Source organism: Ursus maritimus, unplaced genomic scaffold, assembly GCF_017311325.1.
Source record: "Ursus maritimus isolate PB19 unplaced genomic scaffold, ASM1731132v1 scaffold_32, whole genome shotgun sequence".
Lineage (NCBI taxonomy): Eukaryota > Metazoa > Chordata > Mammalia > Carnivora > Ursidae > Ursus > Ursus maritimus.
The window spans coordinates 1,154,561-1,172,278 of NW_024425786.1; the positions used below are offsets into that span (position 1 = coordinate 1,154,561).

A 17,718-nucleotide genomic window follows, 5' to 3' on the forward strand; every position below is an offset into this window, starting at 1 on the left:
CAGGGCAGGTGTGTCCTGCAGGAGAGCGCATCCACCCAGCTGGCTATGAACTTCCCAGGGCGGGGGGTCCCTTCGCACACTCGTGAAGTTGGAACGTGGCCCCTCAGGTTCAACCCTGGGAGCTTGTCCCGGCCCTGCTCTGTGCTGTTTGCTCGTCCAGGAGGGAGGCCGGCTCCGTGGAGGGGCTGACGGGCATCTCAGCTGGAGACGACTGTGCTGCCGGCTGGGGCCCTGCAGCACACCCTGGCTTTTGTGCAGACGCTCGGTTTTGCGGGGGCTGACGCCGAGTGCTATCCTTTTGTCAAGCCGACAACTCGCGGTGCGGGCCGTGTTCCGCAGCGCCTTGCTGAGTTGCTCTGGTGCGGAAAGTGGTGGCGGCCTTGCTCCAGCCTTCCTCCATGTGCCCTGGTTGGGTTAGGTATCGCTTTCACTCCTGGGCCGGGACATGGCGTCTCTGAGGTGGCCATGGCAGTGGCCTGGGCAGAGGTGTGGGACGTCTGTTGGCCTGGCAGCCACTTTGCCAGTGCTCTGTCATTGGACTCCCACGCTGTGCCTCATTACCAGTGAGACTGTTCAAGGTCTGGGCGGTCAGTCTCAGGGTCAGGCTGCCCGAGGGCAGGCACCAGGGTCTCAGGAATGGACTTATGCTCGTTCTGATCTTCTCTAGACCCACCCACTGAAGGGGGCCCTTTATTTGCTGATAAATAAGAAAGCAAGAAGGGGAGTCCCCGCTGACCTCCAAGCTGCCTTTTCCACCATCTGGCTGCAGCCTCCTTGGTGTCTAGGCCTTGTTCGGGGACCCCATCCCCTTTCTGGGGACCCTCTGCCACCTCCCTGCAGAGTCCTGCCCACCGGTGCCATGGGTCTTCGTGGGAGGGTGCTCACAGGTCTGGGGCCCGCCCCAGGACCAGCACCGCTGGCTGGCTTGGAACCGGGATGCTCCACCTTTGAGGCTGGGCCTCAGAACCCGGGTTTAGGTGCTGCTGCTCTGTCTGGGGCCCAGGTGGCCTCCCCCAACCAAAACACACCGCTGGGAACATGACTGCGGCCTTCCAGGGCTCCTGGGGGCCCCTCAGCCCTCCTCTGTGGGGTGATAGACTGGGGGATTCCTCTAGCACCAGCCAGCTGCTCTCTTGGACCAAGGCACGCCGCTGACCCGGCTCTTGTAGGAGTTGCTTGAGTCTCCTGAGACGAAGAGGATGTGAAGACAAAGTGGGGGAGTCCAGCCCCTCCTCCTCATGCCACGCCCCTCAGCCTCTGCATCTGCGCTCATTCCCGAGCTTGATGACCGTGACTTCCGCTGGTGTGGCTAAAGCTGCCTGCTCGGCGCTAGGACCCCTCGGGGTCGCTGGGTGGTGTGGAGCCTGGTGTCTGGCAGTGTTTCGTTCTGGTTTTGGGTGTACAAACCCTCTCGGTAAAGTTTGACTCAAACTCCTGTGTCTGGAAGGTTCAAAGCAGGGACCGTCAGCACCAAGTTGGCTGTGAGAGGGAAAGGGGCTTTGGTCTAGGACGTGTTGTTTGGGTTCTCATTAGTAATTAATTAGTAATTAGGCGTTAACAGCCGGGTGGATGAGCGGTGTGCAGAGCACGAGGCTAAGCCCAGCAGCTGCACACTGCCCAGAGTGACTGTCCCTGCCCTGACTGCCTTGGCTGTCCCCGTGGAGGATGCGTATAGTCCAAGGCCCCGCATAGCCCCAGGATCTGCCTGACGTCTGAGGGATTCCCGTGCTCCTGAGCCCTGGGGAGCCCCTCCTGGATCTGGGGCGTGGGTCCTTTGTCCTCCTTGGACCCTTTGCAAAGGTCTGGCTCACAGTGAGTTTGGGGGTCCTGGGAGGGTAGGGATTCTGCTCTTCGTCCCACCTGTGGCTTCGAAATTATCCTGATCCCTGAGGAATTGACCAGGATTCAGCCCCAGACCACCCGCACATCTTCCTGATGTTTTCTGCCCTGGCGTGTGGCTGAGGCCTGTGACTCTGTCCTCATCAGCTTGTGCTGGGGTGGCCAGTGCTACCCACCTGTTCAGCCTTCCTGTCCCCAGCCTGGGGGCCTGCCTAGACCTGGCTGTTGCTTCTTGAGCGCACACCCTGGAGAGGCTTTCTCGCCCCAGGGGCTGTGTCTGACCCTCACCTGGGGCTGGTGCTGCTGGGGGAGGCAGATTGCTGCTGCTGAGCCCCTCCCTGGTCCCCAGCCCTGGCCTAGCTGCCGCAGGTTCAGAAACCCGGGAGTCTGCTCCTCTGTTGGGATGCCCCTCAGTTTTGCCAGCCTTCGATGGGGATCCGGAGCTCTGGGCCCTCGGACGTACACACAGTGCTGGGCTGCAGTGAGGACACTGGTCTTCTGCCCGGGCCGCACTCCCCCGTCAGCACCCAGGCATCTTGCTGGGTGGACGTGCTCACCTGTTCCTCCAGCTGCGGTGCCCAGCACTGTTGGGCCACAGGGGACCTCGGTGGCAGTTGATATCAGCCCCGCTGTGTGGTGCCTGGGGCAGCATGTGTCCCTGGCCTTAGTCCACGGGGCCGGAGTGGGTGGAGCACCTTAGTGTAGTAAGAAAACAAAACCAACGCAGTTCCCATCTGCTCTGGGGGTGGGGAGGGCTGCTACTCACTGTGCCCGGTTGTACGTGCGCTCCCGGGTGCTCGTGACCTTTGTGGCTGTGAGCAGCCTGCACAACTGAGCTCTGAGTGTGCGCTTCGTGGTGGTGAGGCCTGATGCTGGCCTGGCGCCATGTGCCAAGGGTGTCCAGACAGGGCACGGGAGAGAAGGACCTAGTGGGGGACGTCTCAGAGAAGGGTGGGGGCGCCCAGGCGACACCTCAGCTCGGGAAGCCGGAGCTGTGCTGAAGCTGCTGGTTTGCTTTGGGACGCTGGCTCCTCTGGCGAAGCTGGTGCCCCACGGGCAGACCAGGGTCACCGCTTCCGGTCTGTAAGCCTCTGTAGCCCCAGTTCTAATGACAGGCAGAGTTTCGGGCCGTCACGTTCAGATCCTCAGCCTAAGGCCCACATGTCCCCCAAGTGCACATGGATGAAGTCTGGGGTCCGTGGACCTGGGTGGGGAAGGTGACTTTATTCCCATCGACTTAAGTGACCTCTTCCTCCCAGGGGTCAGCCGCTCAGGGTGGCGCCCGTCCCTTCCGTGTGAGCTCGGTGTTGGATACAGCATGGCTGCAGGACACAGCCCCGTCAACGCTGGCTCCGTGTTCATACGGTGCCTGGCACGTCTGTGCTCATGAGGTGCTGGTGGACGGCGTAGACTGGCCTGGCCTCGCTCTCCTGGACTTGTGCTCTCCGTTCTGTCCTCGTTGCTGGGGCTGCTGGGTGTCCTTCCTCTGGGCTGTCCGGGCTCGCGGTGCGCGGCTGTGTGTCCAGCTGGCCTCTGACTCTGCCTGGTAGTTGGATGGGAGCTGCCCTCTTCACCGCCGGTGTCACCCCAGAACCGGGTACCTCCACGCAGAAGTCAGGGTGTGTGCTCGGGCCTCCAGCCAGTGCCATCACCCAGCATCTGGAACGTCTTTTCCCCATGTCTGGTTTTTCTTCCTCTTTGAAGATGTCCGGGTGGGGCACAGGGAGCCGTGCATGAGAGGTGGCAGGACAGGCCCTGGGCGCCTCTCCTGGGTTCATCCCAGGGCAGTCTGAGCAGGCGGAGTGGCGATAAGCTCATTCCCCCAAGAAAACGGGGTACTACCAGTGCCATCTCTCCCAGGAGTCCATTGCATCTAGGGATTCCCAGATGCCAGGTCAGGGCCCCACACCCAGCCTGCTGTCCTGCTGCTGGAATGTGGGGTTCTCAGCAGAGTGTGGGGGAGGGGACTCAGAAATCCAAGGTAAGCTGCTGGTCTTGGAGCCCAGAGCCCTCCTTCCTCCCTGCCCTGCTTCTGGGCCTTGGCTTAGGCCATCGCTCTGTGCGTTTGGGGCTCAGGCACGGAATGAAATAACGGCCTTTGTGAACACGAGGCCCTGGGGCTTATGCCAGAAGCCGCCCCGGCTCCTGGTGGCTGCTGACCCTCTTGTCTACCCTGCTCTTCCTGCGCTGCTCTTAGGTTGACTGTGGCCCCAGCAGCCACTCTGACCCCACTCCACTTGTATCTGATGTAGCCTCGGACCTGATGGACCCCCGTGGCCCAGCTCAACAGAAAGGTCACATAGTGAAGTCACTCCTGAGTCATACCCCCAAATCCTTGCAAACCTACAGAGGCCTCTGGGCAGCGTGCGCAAAACCCCATCGTGAGGTGTCCTCTCCTCCTTTGTGGGGAACACACACGGCTGCTGGAGAGCCCTGGGTGGGCGCCCGCACGGTCTTCAGCCAGCTCCTGTTTTTTCTTTTTTTTAAAACATCCTTTATTTTTAAAAATTGTGAATGTAGACAACATGAAAGTTACCATTTTAAGCGTTTTAAGTATACAGTTCAGTAGCATTAAGTGCGTTCACAGATTTGTGCAGCCTTCACTTCCATCCGTCCATTGTTTTCATCTCGTAACTGAAACTCTATACCCATTAAACAGTAGCTTCCCATTCCCACCTGCCTTCAGCTCCTGGATGAACCACAATTTTTTTTTAAATTTAAATTCAGTTAATTCACGTATAGCGTATTTTAGTTTCAGAGGTAGAGGTCAGTGACTCCTCAGTTGCGAACAACACCCCGTGGTCATCGCATCACATGCCCTCCTTAATGCCCGTCACCAGCCACCCCATCCCCCGCCCCCTCCCTTCCAGCTACCCTCAGTGTGTTCCTAGAGTTAAGAGTCTCTTGGGGTGTCTCCCCCTCTGATATTGTCTGGTTTTATTTTTCCTTCCCTTCCTCTATGATCCTCTGTTTTGTTTCTCATATTCCACGTGTGCGTGAACTCCTAGGGTAATCGTCTTCCTCTGACTTATTTCACTGCATCTAACACTCTCTGGTTCCATCCACGTCGTTGCAAACGGCAGGGTTTCATTCTTCCTGGCGGCTGAGTAGTCGTCCGTTGTGTGTTTACACCGCATCTTCTCTGCCCCTTCGTCTGCCGATGGGTATCCAGGCTCCTCGCGCAGGGTGGCGATGGTGGACATGTGCGGCCCGCTTCTCTGCGGAGCGGCTGCTGCCCGGCAGGCAGGGGTGTCCCGAGGCCGTGCGTGTCCCGCGCTGTGCCGTGCGCAGAGTGGCCCATGCCGCTGCCTTTGTGCGGGGCGGCGCTCCCTCTGCCTAGAGCCCGTGGGTGAGCGTCGGTGGGCTTGCAGCCCGAGGCTCGGGGCGGGCGCAGGAGGCCCGGCCGCCACCCCGGCCTTGTTGCGTCGGCTGTGTTCTAGGCCCAGAAGCCTGCTCCCTCCTTGAGGGTTGTGGGCCCCCAGGACCTGGCTTGGAGGCCTTGAGAAGGGTCAGAAACCAGAAGTGACTGTCGTTACCTGCTTGCTGACCTCTTGCAGAATGGGGATGCCGTGGGCTGTCACTGGGCCTCAAGTGGGCCCTGCTAGGGACACTGGCCTTCCAGGCCTGGAGAAGCACGTCCTTCCAGGGCCTTAGATCGCTCTCGGGTGAGAGGGAGCAGCAGCCCTCCCTCAGGGCCCCGTGTCCATGTCCTGGTGAGGCCCTTTCCTGCTGCTCTCACTTTCATAGAAGGTCCTGCTCATGGGGTTTTTCCTGCTGCAGGAATCTCAGAGGAGTTACTCCAGCTCCCTGAAGACACGTCCCCATTTTAGGGTTGACAAGCTTGGGGGTGGGTGGGGTGGGGGAGGCCCAGGCCCTTTCTCCAGAGCTCACGGGCTTGGTTTAGTGCTCCATGCTTGCAGGCCAGGTCCCTGACTGGGAGTCTGCCCCTGCCCCCCTCACCCCTTGCCACACGATGGGGCTCTGGCCCATGGGCGCGGGGCGCCGCTAGCCAGCCACCCTGCGTGGGGGGGCGGCCCTACAGCCTGAGTCGTGCGGTGCCCCCCAGGAGTCTCCCTGCGGCTTTTCAGAACCTGCAGGAGCCGCTGCCAGGCCTGTGGCTTTTCTCTTGGTGAGAACTCAGCTTGTTTCCTCTCCTCCCTGCTTCCGATCCGCTCAGACAGGAAGCTCCACCCTTGCTGGCGTAACCGCCCCCGCCCCGCCGCCCGCTCGCAGGCCGCAGGAGGCGTCCAGGCCGCGCAGGCAGACATCACCGGGACTCGTTCCCCCAAAAAGCACCAACAAACGGTCTTTCTTTCCTGAATGATTGTTTCATGTCTGAGCAGACCGTCCACAGTCGTCTGTGGGTTCCCCTCTGATGCGCCTCCCCGGAGCTGGGCGTGGACCTCGGAGCGGCGGGGCTCCGGGCCCTGGGGCAGCTGTTTCTGTGTGAGGACAAAGGCCAGTGCGTCCCTGCACAGGGTCTGAGGTCCTCGTATTTCCTCCCTGGGGCCTGAGGGCTGCCTACGTCCCAGAGTCGTCCTCGCCCCTGCATGTTTGTTCCCAGAGAGGGGCTGACACGAGGTGGGGTGGGGGCCCCGTGAACACGCGTGCACATATGAACGTGTGCTGGCCTTGGTCGGGCCCTCTGTCCAGGGTCCGGTCTGTCCCGTGTCTCTGAAATTTTGTGATGACAGCCCTGGTAAGTGGGTCACCTGCGTTGACCACTTGCCTCCCTGCCCTCTTCCCCCTTCCTGGGAAGCCCGTTTCCCCTCAAGGGGCCATGTCCGTGACACAGTATTTTCTCCAAGTGTTCCCAGAGGTGGGAGGAGCCTTTCTTCCCTACCCCCGTTAGTGGTCTCCCCTCCAAGGCTTCCCAGAGCACTCCCCACATCTGTTCCCTCATGAGAGCAGGCCAGGGCAGTGACGGGGCATCGTCCTCTCGGCCCCTGGCCGTATGTGGGTGATTGCGTGTGGCCTGTGTGTGGCCCCCAGCACACCTGCCCTCAGGGGGGGGGGGCACTGTCCCTCTTCCACAGACGGTTCCGTTTTCTCCGGAAGAGACCCCGTCTCCCTCGGGACCTGCGCCATCGGGCTGGAGGAGTTTGTTCTCCTGATGCCGGTTCTGCAGGCCCCTCTGGCCACAGTGTCTCACAGACACAGCTTGGGGCCCTGGGAGGCTGGGGGCAGCTTCGTGAACATTCTCCAGCAGCAAGGCGCGAGGGGAACACGAGCGTGGCCTTTGTCATGTGGTTCCGTGCACTTGGTGTGAAGGGTCGTCTCTTTTTTGGAGAAAGCCTTTCTCCTGGGGTCTTGCCAGAAGGCCTCTCTGGCCGAGAGCAAGTTGTCAGTTCTCCTTGGTGAAACCCGGAACTCTGGGGACCTGGGTGAACCCCCCGATGGAGGGCCCCACACTTGGCCAATGAGCCTGCCCGCTGGGCCGCCCCTTTCCCGTCCTGGCATGACCACGGCGGGGAGGCCGGAGTCCGCAGGTCCCCTTGGCCATTTCGGCAGCAAGTCCGCAGTGCACAGACAGGGCAGTGGCGGGGGCCGTCCCCTGGAGTCCCTGCCCGGAGCTCGGCCTGGGCCTTCTGCAGCTGTGGGGTGACGTCCCGGCGTGGCAGCCCCACGGAGTGCCCCGGGGCACTGGCTTGTCCCGCCCTGGGGTCGGGGTCTGCGCGTCACCGTACAGGTCTTGTGCACGTTTGAGTCTGCTGGCTGGGAGACCCTGCCCAGAGCGCACGTGCCACTGGAGTCGCCAGTGACAACTCTTGTGTCTCTCACAGGTCTCCTCCGAGCCCCCGGCCTCCATCCGGAAAACAGATGACGCCCCCTCCCAACTCCCCACGTCTTCTGAGAAGGACAAACAGTCTGGCTGGCTGCGGACCCTGGCCAGCTCCTCCAGCAAGGTTGTGCGGGGGGCAGGGGGGAAGGCGGCCGCAGTGGGGCTCCGTGCTCGCCTCTCAAACCCAGTGCCTCTTCTTCCTGCAGAGCCTTGGCTGCGTTCACCCTCGCCAGCGCCTCTCCGCTTTCCGACCCTGGTCCCCCGCGGTGTCTACGAGTGACAAAGAGCTCTCCCCGCACCTCCCGGCCCTGATTCGAGACAGGTGAGTGCCTGCCCTGCTGGCAGCCGGTGGTCAACCCAGGCGTAGGAATGTGGGGGCTGGGCTTGGATTCTGCCACCTGGGTGTCCATAATCATCTGCTGGGTGAGACTTTTCTTTTACGGAGTTGCCTAGAGTCTTTCTCAAAGGGGACACGATCCAGGAGAGGCTGTCACTCTGCGTGTCTCAGGACGAGCTTCCCCGAGTCCTCTGGGTGCTCCTTTGGCGGCCTGAGTGCACAGCGACACGGGCTCGGTGCGGGCACGCTGAAGTGCCTGGAGTCTGCGGGCCCGGAATTCTGTGTTCGTTCCTGCCCACAAGCTGTGCCGGCCCAGAGGCGCTCTGTTCGCACGACCCTGCTCTCACTGCCTCCACATGGGGCCTCGTGGCAGTGGAAGCAGTTAGTGAGGCAGGCGGCAGGCAGTCACGACAGCGCTGGCCCTTCTGACAGCGTCCGGGTGGGCACATCTGGAACCTCCTTGCCGAGCCCTCCATTGTGTGCCCCGTGCTCCAGCTTCCCTGGGGCTGCTGCCTTGCATCTCCTCCTTCACACCTGCCAGGGAGCAGGTCCCGCGAGGAGCTTTCACGGTGGGAGGGGAGGACTCGGGGTGGGGGGGCAGACACCTGTGGCCCCAACGGCCCCCGTGCCCTGCAGCTTTTACTCCTACAAGAGCTTCGAGACGGGTGTGGCCCCCAACGTGGCCCTGGCACCGCCGGCCCAGCAGAAGGTTGTGAGCAGCTCGCCATGTGCCACCGTTGTCTCCCGGGCCCCCGAGCCTCTGGCCACCTGCCTCCAGCCACGGAAGCGGAAGCTGACCGTGGACACCCCCGGAGCCCCGGAGACGCCGGCCCCTGCGGCCGCCCCAGAGGATGACAAGGACTCGGAGGCCGAGGTGGAAGTGGAGAGCAGGGAAGAATGTACGTGTGAGTCGGGGTCTTCGGCTGCCCAGGGCGCGGTGCCGCACGGCTGCACACGGGGCGCCCTGGTAACGTCCGCCTCCGTCTGTGTTTCCGCAGTCACCTCCTCCCTGTCCTCGCTCTCCTCCCCGTCCCTTACCTCATCCAGCTCCGCCAAGGACCTGAGCTCCCCGGGCGTGCACGCCCCGCCCGCCGCGCCCACCGCCCCTGAGGCTGCGGCCCCTGCCGACACGGCGAGCGGCGGCCTGGAGGCAGAGTTGGAGCACCTGCGGCAGGCCCTGGAGGGCGGCCTGGACACCAAGGAAGCCAAAGAGAAGTTCCTGCACGAGGTGGTGAAGATGCGCGTGAAGCAGGAGGAGAAGCTGAGTGCCGCCCTGCAGGCCAAGCGCAGCCTCCACCAGGTGAGGCCGCCGCGCCGCCCCCCGGCTCGCACTGCCCCTCACGGGGCTGGCCTGTCCCTCGGGGGACAGCCCGGACGGTTGCACGCTGAGTGCCAGAGTGGGTCCTTGGTGTGTGCAGGAGGCGGCTCTGAGGGTCCCTTTTCCCCCTCGGGGTTGTCGGAGGTGGAACCAGCAGGTTTCTCTGCAGGAGTGTGCGTGCACATGAGCTTCTAGCTCATTCCACAGAGGTGACTGCTTCCTTTTGAAGAGGGGGCTAGAGGCCTGAAGGTGTCTGGGCCCCGCCTGCATCCGCCTCCCACCTCAGTAGGGGGCAGACTGCAGGGCCACTCCCCAGGTCCTCAGGCTGTGGAGTGTCCTCCACACCACTTTTCCTCACAGGTGGGGGTGGCCCAGAGTTCACAGCACCGGGGAGGGCGGGGCCGTCACCCTGGGGCTCCGCGGGCCTGGCCGCTCGGTGGTGTCGGCTGAGGTCACACCTCTGCGGCCGGCGGCTTCGCATGCGGGCTCCTAGCACAGCATAGCTGTGCCTTCCCGGGAGCCCCACGATTTCAGTTGTCTCCCCGAAGTCTGTGTCAAGCCCTTGCTTAGAACGCCCTCTCCCTGGTTCCGGGTGGAGGTGTGATTTGACACGTGCACACTCGCGAGCGTGTCTGGGGTGGGGGCGCCGTGGCTGAGGACGGCGGAGGTGCTGAGGAGGGCGGCCTGCGGGCCTGAGCCAGCGCCCTGCCTCGACGACGTCCCGTGGGCTCTCCAAGCCCAGCTGAAGCTTGAGCGCTGCAGCCGCCGCCTCAGACTGTAGTCCGGACAGCGCTGGGCCGTGGGACCCTGTGGGAACGGGTTGGGGTGTCCAGGAAGGCAGGTAGCATGTGCGGGCTGGGGGGCAGCCCTGTGTGGAGGCGCCTTGGGAGTGGCGGGCGGGTGGGCAGGGGCCCGGGCAGCGGGGTGACTTGCCCCCTGACCCCCTGGAAGGGAGCATGGGCCGGATGGTGACCCCGGCCTGGTGAGTGTGCTGCCTGCCCTCCCAGGAGCTGGAGTTTCTGCGTGTGGCCAAGAAGGAGAAGCTGCGGGAAGCCACAGAGGCCAAGCGCAACCTGCGGAAGGAGATCGAGCGCCTCCGGGCCGAGAACGAGAAGAAGATGAGAGAGGCCAACGAGTCCCGGCTGCGCCTGAAGCGGGAGCTGGAGCAGGCGCGCCAGGTGCGGGTGTGTGACAAGGGCTGCGAGGCCGGCCGCTTGCGCGCCAAGTACTCGGCCCAGGTACAGGCGGGCGCTTCGTGGAGGGCAGGGTGGGAAATGGAGGCCTGTGCGGCCCAGTGCCGGGCCCGTCAGGGAGGCCACGGAGCACCGCCTCCGGACTCAAATGTGTGGCGGGTCCTAGGTCTGTGCGGGAAGTGGCAGGTGCTGTGTTGGCATCTCCGGGTCCTTTCGCACCTCTCTGGGTCCACCGCAAGCTTGGGGGGACCGTGGGGACCCAGCAGGCTGAATTGAGCACGGGACACTCTCCTGTCCTTCTGGGAGGCTGTCCTCTAGCCAGTCAGGGCCACCATGCGGGAGTTCTGTGCGGCTGTGTCCCTCCTGGCCGAGCGCTCCCTTGGTTTTGCTTGAGGAGCCAGCCCTCAGCCAGCCCCGGGGCTTCAGAGGAGCCCCCAGGTAGCCCCAGGCTCTCCTGTCCTGGGGCCGGGGCTGCAGCCTGCCCACCGCATGCACTTACGAAAGTCTCAGCACATCGTGATTGGCCATGCTGCCCAGCCAGAGTCCTGGGACAAGGGGGCAGATAACCGCAGCCCCTCCTCCTGGCCGTGCTGGTGCTTTGAGGGAAACTGGGGCCTCAGGAGGTCAAGAGGGTACCCCAGGCCACCGCCCTTGGGGTTTGGGTAGTTCCCACCGGTCCGGGACTCTGCGTGCCGTGTCTGGACTCGGGTCGTACTGCTGTCCCAGGGGCTCTCCCAGGCCCCGGTTGCTGCTTCCCTCGCAGGCATGCGTCTCCAGCGTGGGCAGGCGGGCAGGCCAGAATGGGGTGGCGTTCGGGCGGGGAGCGGGTGCCGCTAACGCCCGGCGTCCCTTGCAGATTGAGGACCTGCAGGTGAAGCTGCAGCACGCAGAAGCAGACCGCGAGCAGCTGCGCGCCGACCTGCTGCGGGAGCGCGAGGCCCGGGAGCACCTGGAGAAGGTGGTGAAGGAGCTGCAGGAGCAGCTGTGGCCGCGGCCCCGGCCCGAGGCCGCAGGCAGCGAGAGCACGGCCGAGCTGGAGCCCTAGCGGACCCCACTGTCTGCCGCCGCGGTGCGGATGCCGCAGGGAGCGGGCGGGCGGGCGGCCCACGCCAGCCGGGGGCTCAGGGGGCTCTGTGCGCCAACAGGCCCGCCCCCACGTCCACATAGCACAACGTCTTACTGTGCCTATAACCAAGCGAGTGTTTGGAACCACATACTTTTGGAATCCACTGCAAAATTTTCTACTGGCCAAGTTCAAGTGCGCAAGCCGGGTTCCCAGCTGCAGCCGGAGCCCAGGCTCCGCGCCTGCCGCGGCCCTCTGCTTGCTGGAACGTTCTAACATTTACATTTTTGTTATAAGCTATTTAAAACCAATAAGAAGACTTGATACTCAGAAAAATCAACAGGTTTTTTAATGACTAACTTTTAAAAGCCCCACCAACACGTGACGCCATCCGAGGACCTGCTGAGGGAGCTGGGGTGCAGCCACCCCGCCCCTCGAAGCCATCGCAGCTCGTCCAGGGCCGCGCAAGGACAGGGAGGGTTTTCTCCAGAGTCTATTTTTTCAGCGACGAGGACCCAGGCGTCCTGTGCTGCCGCCTGGGAAGAGCAGGGAGGACGCCGTGAGGTGGGTCGCCGCCTCCGCCTGCCTGCCGGGTGGCCCCGGGGGACAGCGCTGGCCCGCTCTGCCGCCGCCGCCCTCCCCAGTCCGCTCCTGTCGCATCAGGACTGAGGCCGCAGCGTTGGAACAAAACAGCATTACTTCACTTTTTTTTTTCTTTTTGTTTGTTCATTTAAACGTATATTTAGAACTGCACTTTGTCAAGAACCTTCCCTTCTCTTTTTACTCCCTGGTTAACTGAGGTTTTTACTTTTCAGATATTGCAAATCCATTCATAGAGCAGTCCACATCCTAAGTGCTCGAGTGTTTAGAAACCCCCTCTGGTGCTTGGTTGAACAAGGGAATCACAAAACGAAAATGCAAAAACTGAACTTCGGGGGGTAGTTCTGTGCCTTCCAGCATCCTGTACAGCGAACCCCGACTCGTCTGTCTACCCCCGAGATACCCGTCTTCAGTAGCGACTGAATCTGCCACTATCAGAATAAGTTACTTGCATTTATTCCAAATAATCTCGTTTACTCTCAACTGTTCATGCAAATTGTATAAGGTTTTTTATGCCCAAGCTTGAAAAATGATTTCCCAGTAGACGAGAGGCGGCTACCCATCCTGAGATTACGGTATTTATGTACATGAGAAAGATCTTACCAGAATTCTTCGCTTGACCCTGTTCTAACGCCGAGGCAGCTGTGAGCGCAGACGGAAGTGGAGACCGCTGGCCCAGGGACAGGCGCCGCCCGCCGCCGCAACCAGCAGAGGCTTGGTGACCATGTCATCTGCAGGGTTCTCGCCCGTGGTTTACTGGGGGGAGGGGCGCAGGTGCTGCTGGACCCCCTACAGTGCAATGCAAAAGGGACACCATAGATACGCAGCGTTCGTTTGGTTTTTTTTTTTTGCTTTTGTTTTTCTTTTGCAGTTATGAAATCTGTATGCATGGAATGTTAACTCTGCCGTATGTGTCCCCATCGATGGGCATTATTACCGCGTCCTGGAGGGCCGGTCGTGCTACACAACACTCAGCCTTGTTTTTCCAGAGTTGTGTTTTCTCAGTCACTTCTTCAAGGGAAACTAAATGGTTTCGTCGGAGCAGAGCTTTAAGTGTACCCCTGTGCTTCTGGGTGGCTGTGCCATGCCCTGTGGCCAATGCGAAAGTTGTGGGAGGGCAGAGGGCCCCTGGGATCCGTCTCCTGGGGCCACCCGGTCACTTTTCGGTTTTGGGCTCCAGAGGGCGGTGAGCTTCTCTAAGTTCTGTGCAGGGGCCCCACCTCCCCTCGCCCTGCCCACCTCTGGTCACTGTCTCGACCGCTGGGTCCACGCCTCCACTCGCCAGCTTTGTCCCAGAAGGTCGGGAGGAGCCGGACCCTCTGCGGCCACCTGGGCTCCCCTCCCCCGCCTCCGCCCGAGGGGCCTGCGGCCAGAGCTGGGGTGGCAGGGACCCGCCGTCCCCAGCGCCCCGGTCACCAGCAGCTCCAGCCCTCCTGGGCAGCTCCCTGGGTGAAGCCAGGGGGCTTCGGCTTGTCCTGGCCGCTTCCATCCTCGGGGGGCCGAGGCCAAGGGGCCCGAGACCTGGCTTTGGTTCGTGCAGCTGCAGTGCCGTCTCTGCGGAAGGGAGGAGAGGAACTTTCTCGTCGGCTGTTGACTCTCCCTGTGTGTAATATCCATTACTCAGATGATTGTGTATTCAGTTTAATTACTTATTATTTCTACGCTGAAAGAGGATTTTTAACGAAGGGAAAAACAACAGCAATAACATTCATACTTGGAGCAGCTAACTCACGTAATACCCTGCTTTCCGTGCCGAACTAGCCCCGTGTAAACAGCCCCTGTAAATACTGTTCCCTGACACTGTCGTATCCCACGCGTGTACGGTGGTTCCTTTTTCAGAAACTTTTCTTACCTGGTAATTGTCTTGTTTTCTGGGTTGTTTTTAACTGAGGAAGAACAGCTCACCTGCCTGAGGGGATGGACCCTCCGCCAGCCCCCGCGGCACCCTCCCCCCCGCCCCCCGTCCTCCCCGCTCCTGCCCACCCACCGCACCCCTGCCCACCCAACGCGTCCACCAGGCTCAAGAGGCCGTCTTGTTCTTGCTCTAAGTCAGGAGTCACAAGCGACATTTTTTTTCAATTAAGGAAAACACACAGACACACACACGCACGCACACACACACACACCCTCCCCCCTCTACCTTTATATCCGCCCGGAGCGTCTGCATCGCTGTCCGCGTTCCCGCCTTTGCTGCTGCTAATGACGACATGACTTACTCTACTATCGAAAACTATTTTTATGTAATTAATGTATGCTTTCTTGTTTATAAATGCCTGATTTAAAAAGAAAAAAGAAAAAGCTTGGCATATTTATCTACTTCGCTGTGTACCCGTTAGTCCTTTGGCGCCCCTCCCCCAAACAGATGACATTGTACAATAAAGGACTTTGAGAGTACGCCTAGGACAGCCATGCTTGGCCCCCCCACCCCCATCCCTGGTCGCCATCTGGGCCTGAGCCCAGGGAGGGGACGGGTGTCTGCCTGTCAGACTGTGGGGACCTTTGGTTTCCATCGACCCTGAGTGACGTGGGGCTAGAGTGGGCAGCACCCCACCTGGGGTGCCGTCTGTCTAGGTCCCACCCGGCTGTGGCCCATGGAGATCAGCTGGAGGGGACCTTTCCCGGGGGCCCAGAGAGCTGCCCCCCAGAGTAGACGGCCAGCTCCCCTCAGGAGGCGTGGGAGCCCTGGGCCCCAGCGTGCCGTCCTGAGGGAGCGCGTGGGGACTCCGCGTTGCCAGGCACTGGGGCACCCGGCTGCCACCTCTCCTAGCTGCCTGTGTCCCACTTCCCAGCTCCGCTGCAGTTCCTCCAAGGTCACGTGAAGGTCATTTGGAGAATCGGGCGGTGGGAAGACCCAGTGCCCAGCCCCAGCTGCACACACAGTCCCAGCAGTCTCAGGAGCCCCCGGGGAGGGGTGCGGGGTCGGCTGGGGTACAGACAGCCCCACCCAGGCAGCCTGGAAAAGCCCACTCTGCCTGGGGGCCAGGCTCCTGCCCAGGTCAGGCGTGGAGCGTGAACAGCAGGACCAGGAGGAAGAGCCTCCATGCCCACCCTCGCCTCTGCCTGTCACTCACGGGCTCCCCGAGGCCCAGACCCCAGCCCCTTGTGGGGTGCCACCTGGGGCACAACAGAGAAGCTGGGTTGGGTCAGGCGAGGAGAGGAGGCAGACGGCTTAGGAGCTGGGCCCCAAGCCGCAGCCCCCACCTCTGTCCCCTCCTGCTGCTTATCAGGTCCTGGGGCCCTGCCTGGGGTCCTGGGCCCAGACGCATGGATGACAAACTTAACCACAGTGGGACTCAGCCCCTGAGAGTGGAGCCCACCCCCTCCGTCACCTGGGTGTCACTCGGGCCTGGCTCCCCGCTCCTCTTGGGGGTGGTCTCCCACGGAGCTATGGGACCGTCGGCCAGAATCGGAGTGCACTCTTCCCGGGCAGGGCTGGACCCCGGGCTGTGGGCTCACCACCTCTGCCCAGTGTCCAGGGCACCGTCCAGCAGCGCTTTGTTGGGAGGGCTGTCCCTCGTGTTCTGGGATCTCACAAGTGGACAGTTGTCTACTGTGGCCTGTTGGGGGTCCCAGGGGCACCCCTGCAACATGGGTGTGAGCTGAGGGCTGCAGCCATGGGCAGCCAAGGCCCTACCTATGCCCGATGCCAAATATTTGCCCCCTTCTCGGCCTCACGACCAAGCCCACCCGGATGGGTGGCGGGATCTTGCGTGACCTTGCAGGCTTGTACAGACCTGCCATCCCCACGGGGCATAGATGCTGCCACTGACATCCCTTCCCCGGGGCCTGCCAGGCGGGTGTCCCGCGCTGCTGCCTGAGAGGCCTCGTCCTTCTCCAGAGCACCTCCCGCTGCCGCCGCTTGGGACCCGCAGGCTCTCAGCCTCCACCTGGGCTCCACTGTGAAGGTCCGGCTCCCGCTCCAGGCCCTGAATGTGGGAGGAATGGGGAGAGAGGCAGGAGGGGAGAGACAGTCCTGGAGGAGGGCAGGAAGCTTGTGGGGCCTGGGGAAGGCGGCCTCCCCTGGGGTGGCCGGTGCAGGCTGTGGGCGCACTGTGTGGCAGTGTGGTGCTCGGCCCAGGGGGCCTTGGAGCTGGGCTGGCGGCTGCCTCAGAAGCTCGGGATGCTGGGGCTCCACTTTCGGGTATAAATTTAAAGGGCCTGTGTCAGGGCGCCCGGGTGGCTCAGTCTGTGAAGCATCCGACTTGCAAGTTGGGCTCGGGTCACGGCCTCCTGGGTGGGGGGATGGAGCCCCATGTTCATCTGTCTGTCGTCTCCGTGCTTGGTGGGGGGTCTGCTTGAGATTCTCGCTCTCCCTTCCTTTGTCCCTCCCCCTGCGGGCCCTCTCCCCCCCCTCTCTATCGAATAAATCAGTCTTTAAAGGACCCTGGGCATCTGAGGCCGAGCAGACAGGACAGGGGCCGCCTGGTGTCAGAACCCCCTTCCCAGGATTCCCGGCCACGCCCTGCCTCTTCACCCCACCTCCGGGTCCCCTGGCTCAGGACCCCCCACACCACTGGCATGCTGGCCAGGCAGGGACCCGCGGCGCTGTCCTGCCGCTTGGCCTCTTTGCGCAGAGCCGAGCCCTGGCCTAAGCTGGGCTCCCCGTGCTGGCAGCCCAGGGGACCTCCCCAGGTGGCGCTGCTTTCCCCCAGGTGGCCCTGGGGGTGCAGTGAGCCCGGGGTAGAGAGGGTGTTCCTGGGCGCCTACTCAGGTCCCTAGTTTTTGGGCCTGCCCTGTGACCCCCCGCCCCCAGCTTTCACTTCTGCCTCTGTCCCCAGCAGCCAGGGCCCCACCCGGGTCCCCTGTGCACTCAGCTGTGCCTGCCTGGCTCTGTCTTGGGATCTCCACCCCTCTTCCAGTCTGTTGCCCCAGAGCCACAGTCTGGCCCCCCAGGCCCCACCCAGCACCCTGTGGTCAGGGGGGCTGACCGCAGGCCAAGAACTCGCGCCCTTATCTGGGGAGGCGGATGCCAGATGCACCCTCCGTGGAAAGAGGAAGCCGCCTGCCCATTTACAGTAACAGCTGGTACGGCCCATCCTCCCCTGGGCCCCCAGAGGAGGACTGTGGGGTCAGTCCCTGGCGCTCAGTGTGGTCTCCAGCCCCACCCCACCCACACCCCTGGCCTTGGCCAGCAGCCACCTCCCTGGCTCACCCAGCCTGGAACCTGACCTGCCTCTGCTCCCCACTGACACCCCTTTCCCTCTCCCGCTCTGCCTGTCGTGTCGCAGGTCACCCCCCTTCTCGCTGGCCAGGCAGGGCCAGGCTGGAGGGCTTATGAGATTCCCAAGGCCCCACCCCCACCCTCTGCTGGCTGGGGCCCAGCATGCTCTGGGCGACCACCCCCTGCAGGAAAACGGGAGTCCTGGAGGGAAAATGGGCGGGAGGGTCCTGCAGGACAGTCCGTGCCCTCAGGAAAGGGTGTGCTGACCCCAGCTGAATGTAAAAGCAGGGCCTTGGAGGGGGACCCTGACCCTCCCCACAGAGACCCACTGTGCTCTGTGCCCTCCCCACTGCCAGACAACCCTGGGACGGGTGGGGGCAGAACTTTTGGGGCCTGAATGCCTGCCTGCCCCAGCCCCCCCCCCC

The 17,718-nt window shown here is 62.5% G+C and overlaps 1 protein-coding gene and 1 long non-coding RNA gene across 2 annotated transcripts in view; one reads left to right on the plus strand and one right to left on the minus strand.

Annotated features, from left to right (window-relative positions):
- Positions 1 to 11,722, plus strand: part of SKI (SKI proto-oncogene) — a 65,449-nt gene extending 53,727 nt beyond the window's left edge. Inside the window, exons 2-7 of the mRNA XM_040645657.1 lie at positions 7,623 to 7,745; positions 7,828 to 7,943; positions 8,595 to 8,857; positions 8,957 to 9,258; positions 10,284 to 10,514; positions 11,326 to 11,722. Coding sequence (XP_040501591.1) covers positions 7,623 to 7,745; positions 7,828 to 7,943; positions 8,595 to 8,857; positions 8,957 to 9,258; positions 10,284 to 10,514; positions 11,326 to 11,514 — 1,224 coding nt within the window. The 3' untranslated portion in view covers positions 11,515 to 11,722. The remainder of the gene's footprint in view (positions 1 to 7,622; positions 7,746 to 7,827; positions 7,944 to 8,594; positions 8,858 to 8,956; positions 9,259 to 10,283; positions 10,515 to 11,325) is intronic.
- A 141-nt stretch (positions 11,723 to 11,863) lies between these two features.
- LOC121106393 lies at positions 11,864 to 15,048 on the minus strand. Its single transcript, XR_005839003.1, has 2 exons — positions 12,736 to 15,048; positions 11,864 to 12,068 (listed from the first exon to the last, which is right to left on the minus strand). It is a non-coding gene; the product is annotated as an uncharacterized LOC121106393 (long non-coding RNA).
- Positions 15,049 to 17,718: the final 2,670 nt, after the last annotated feature.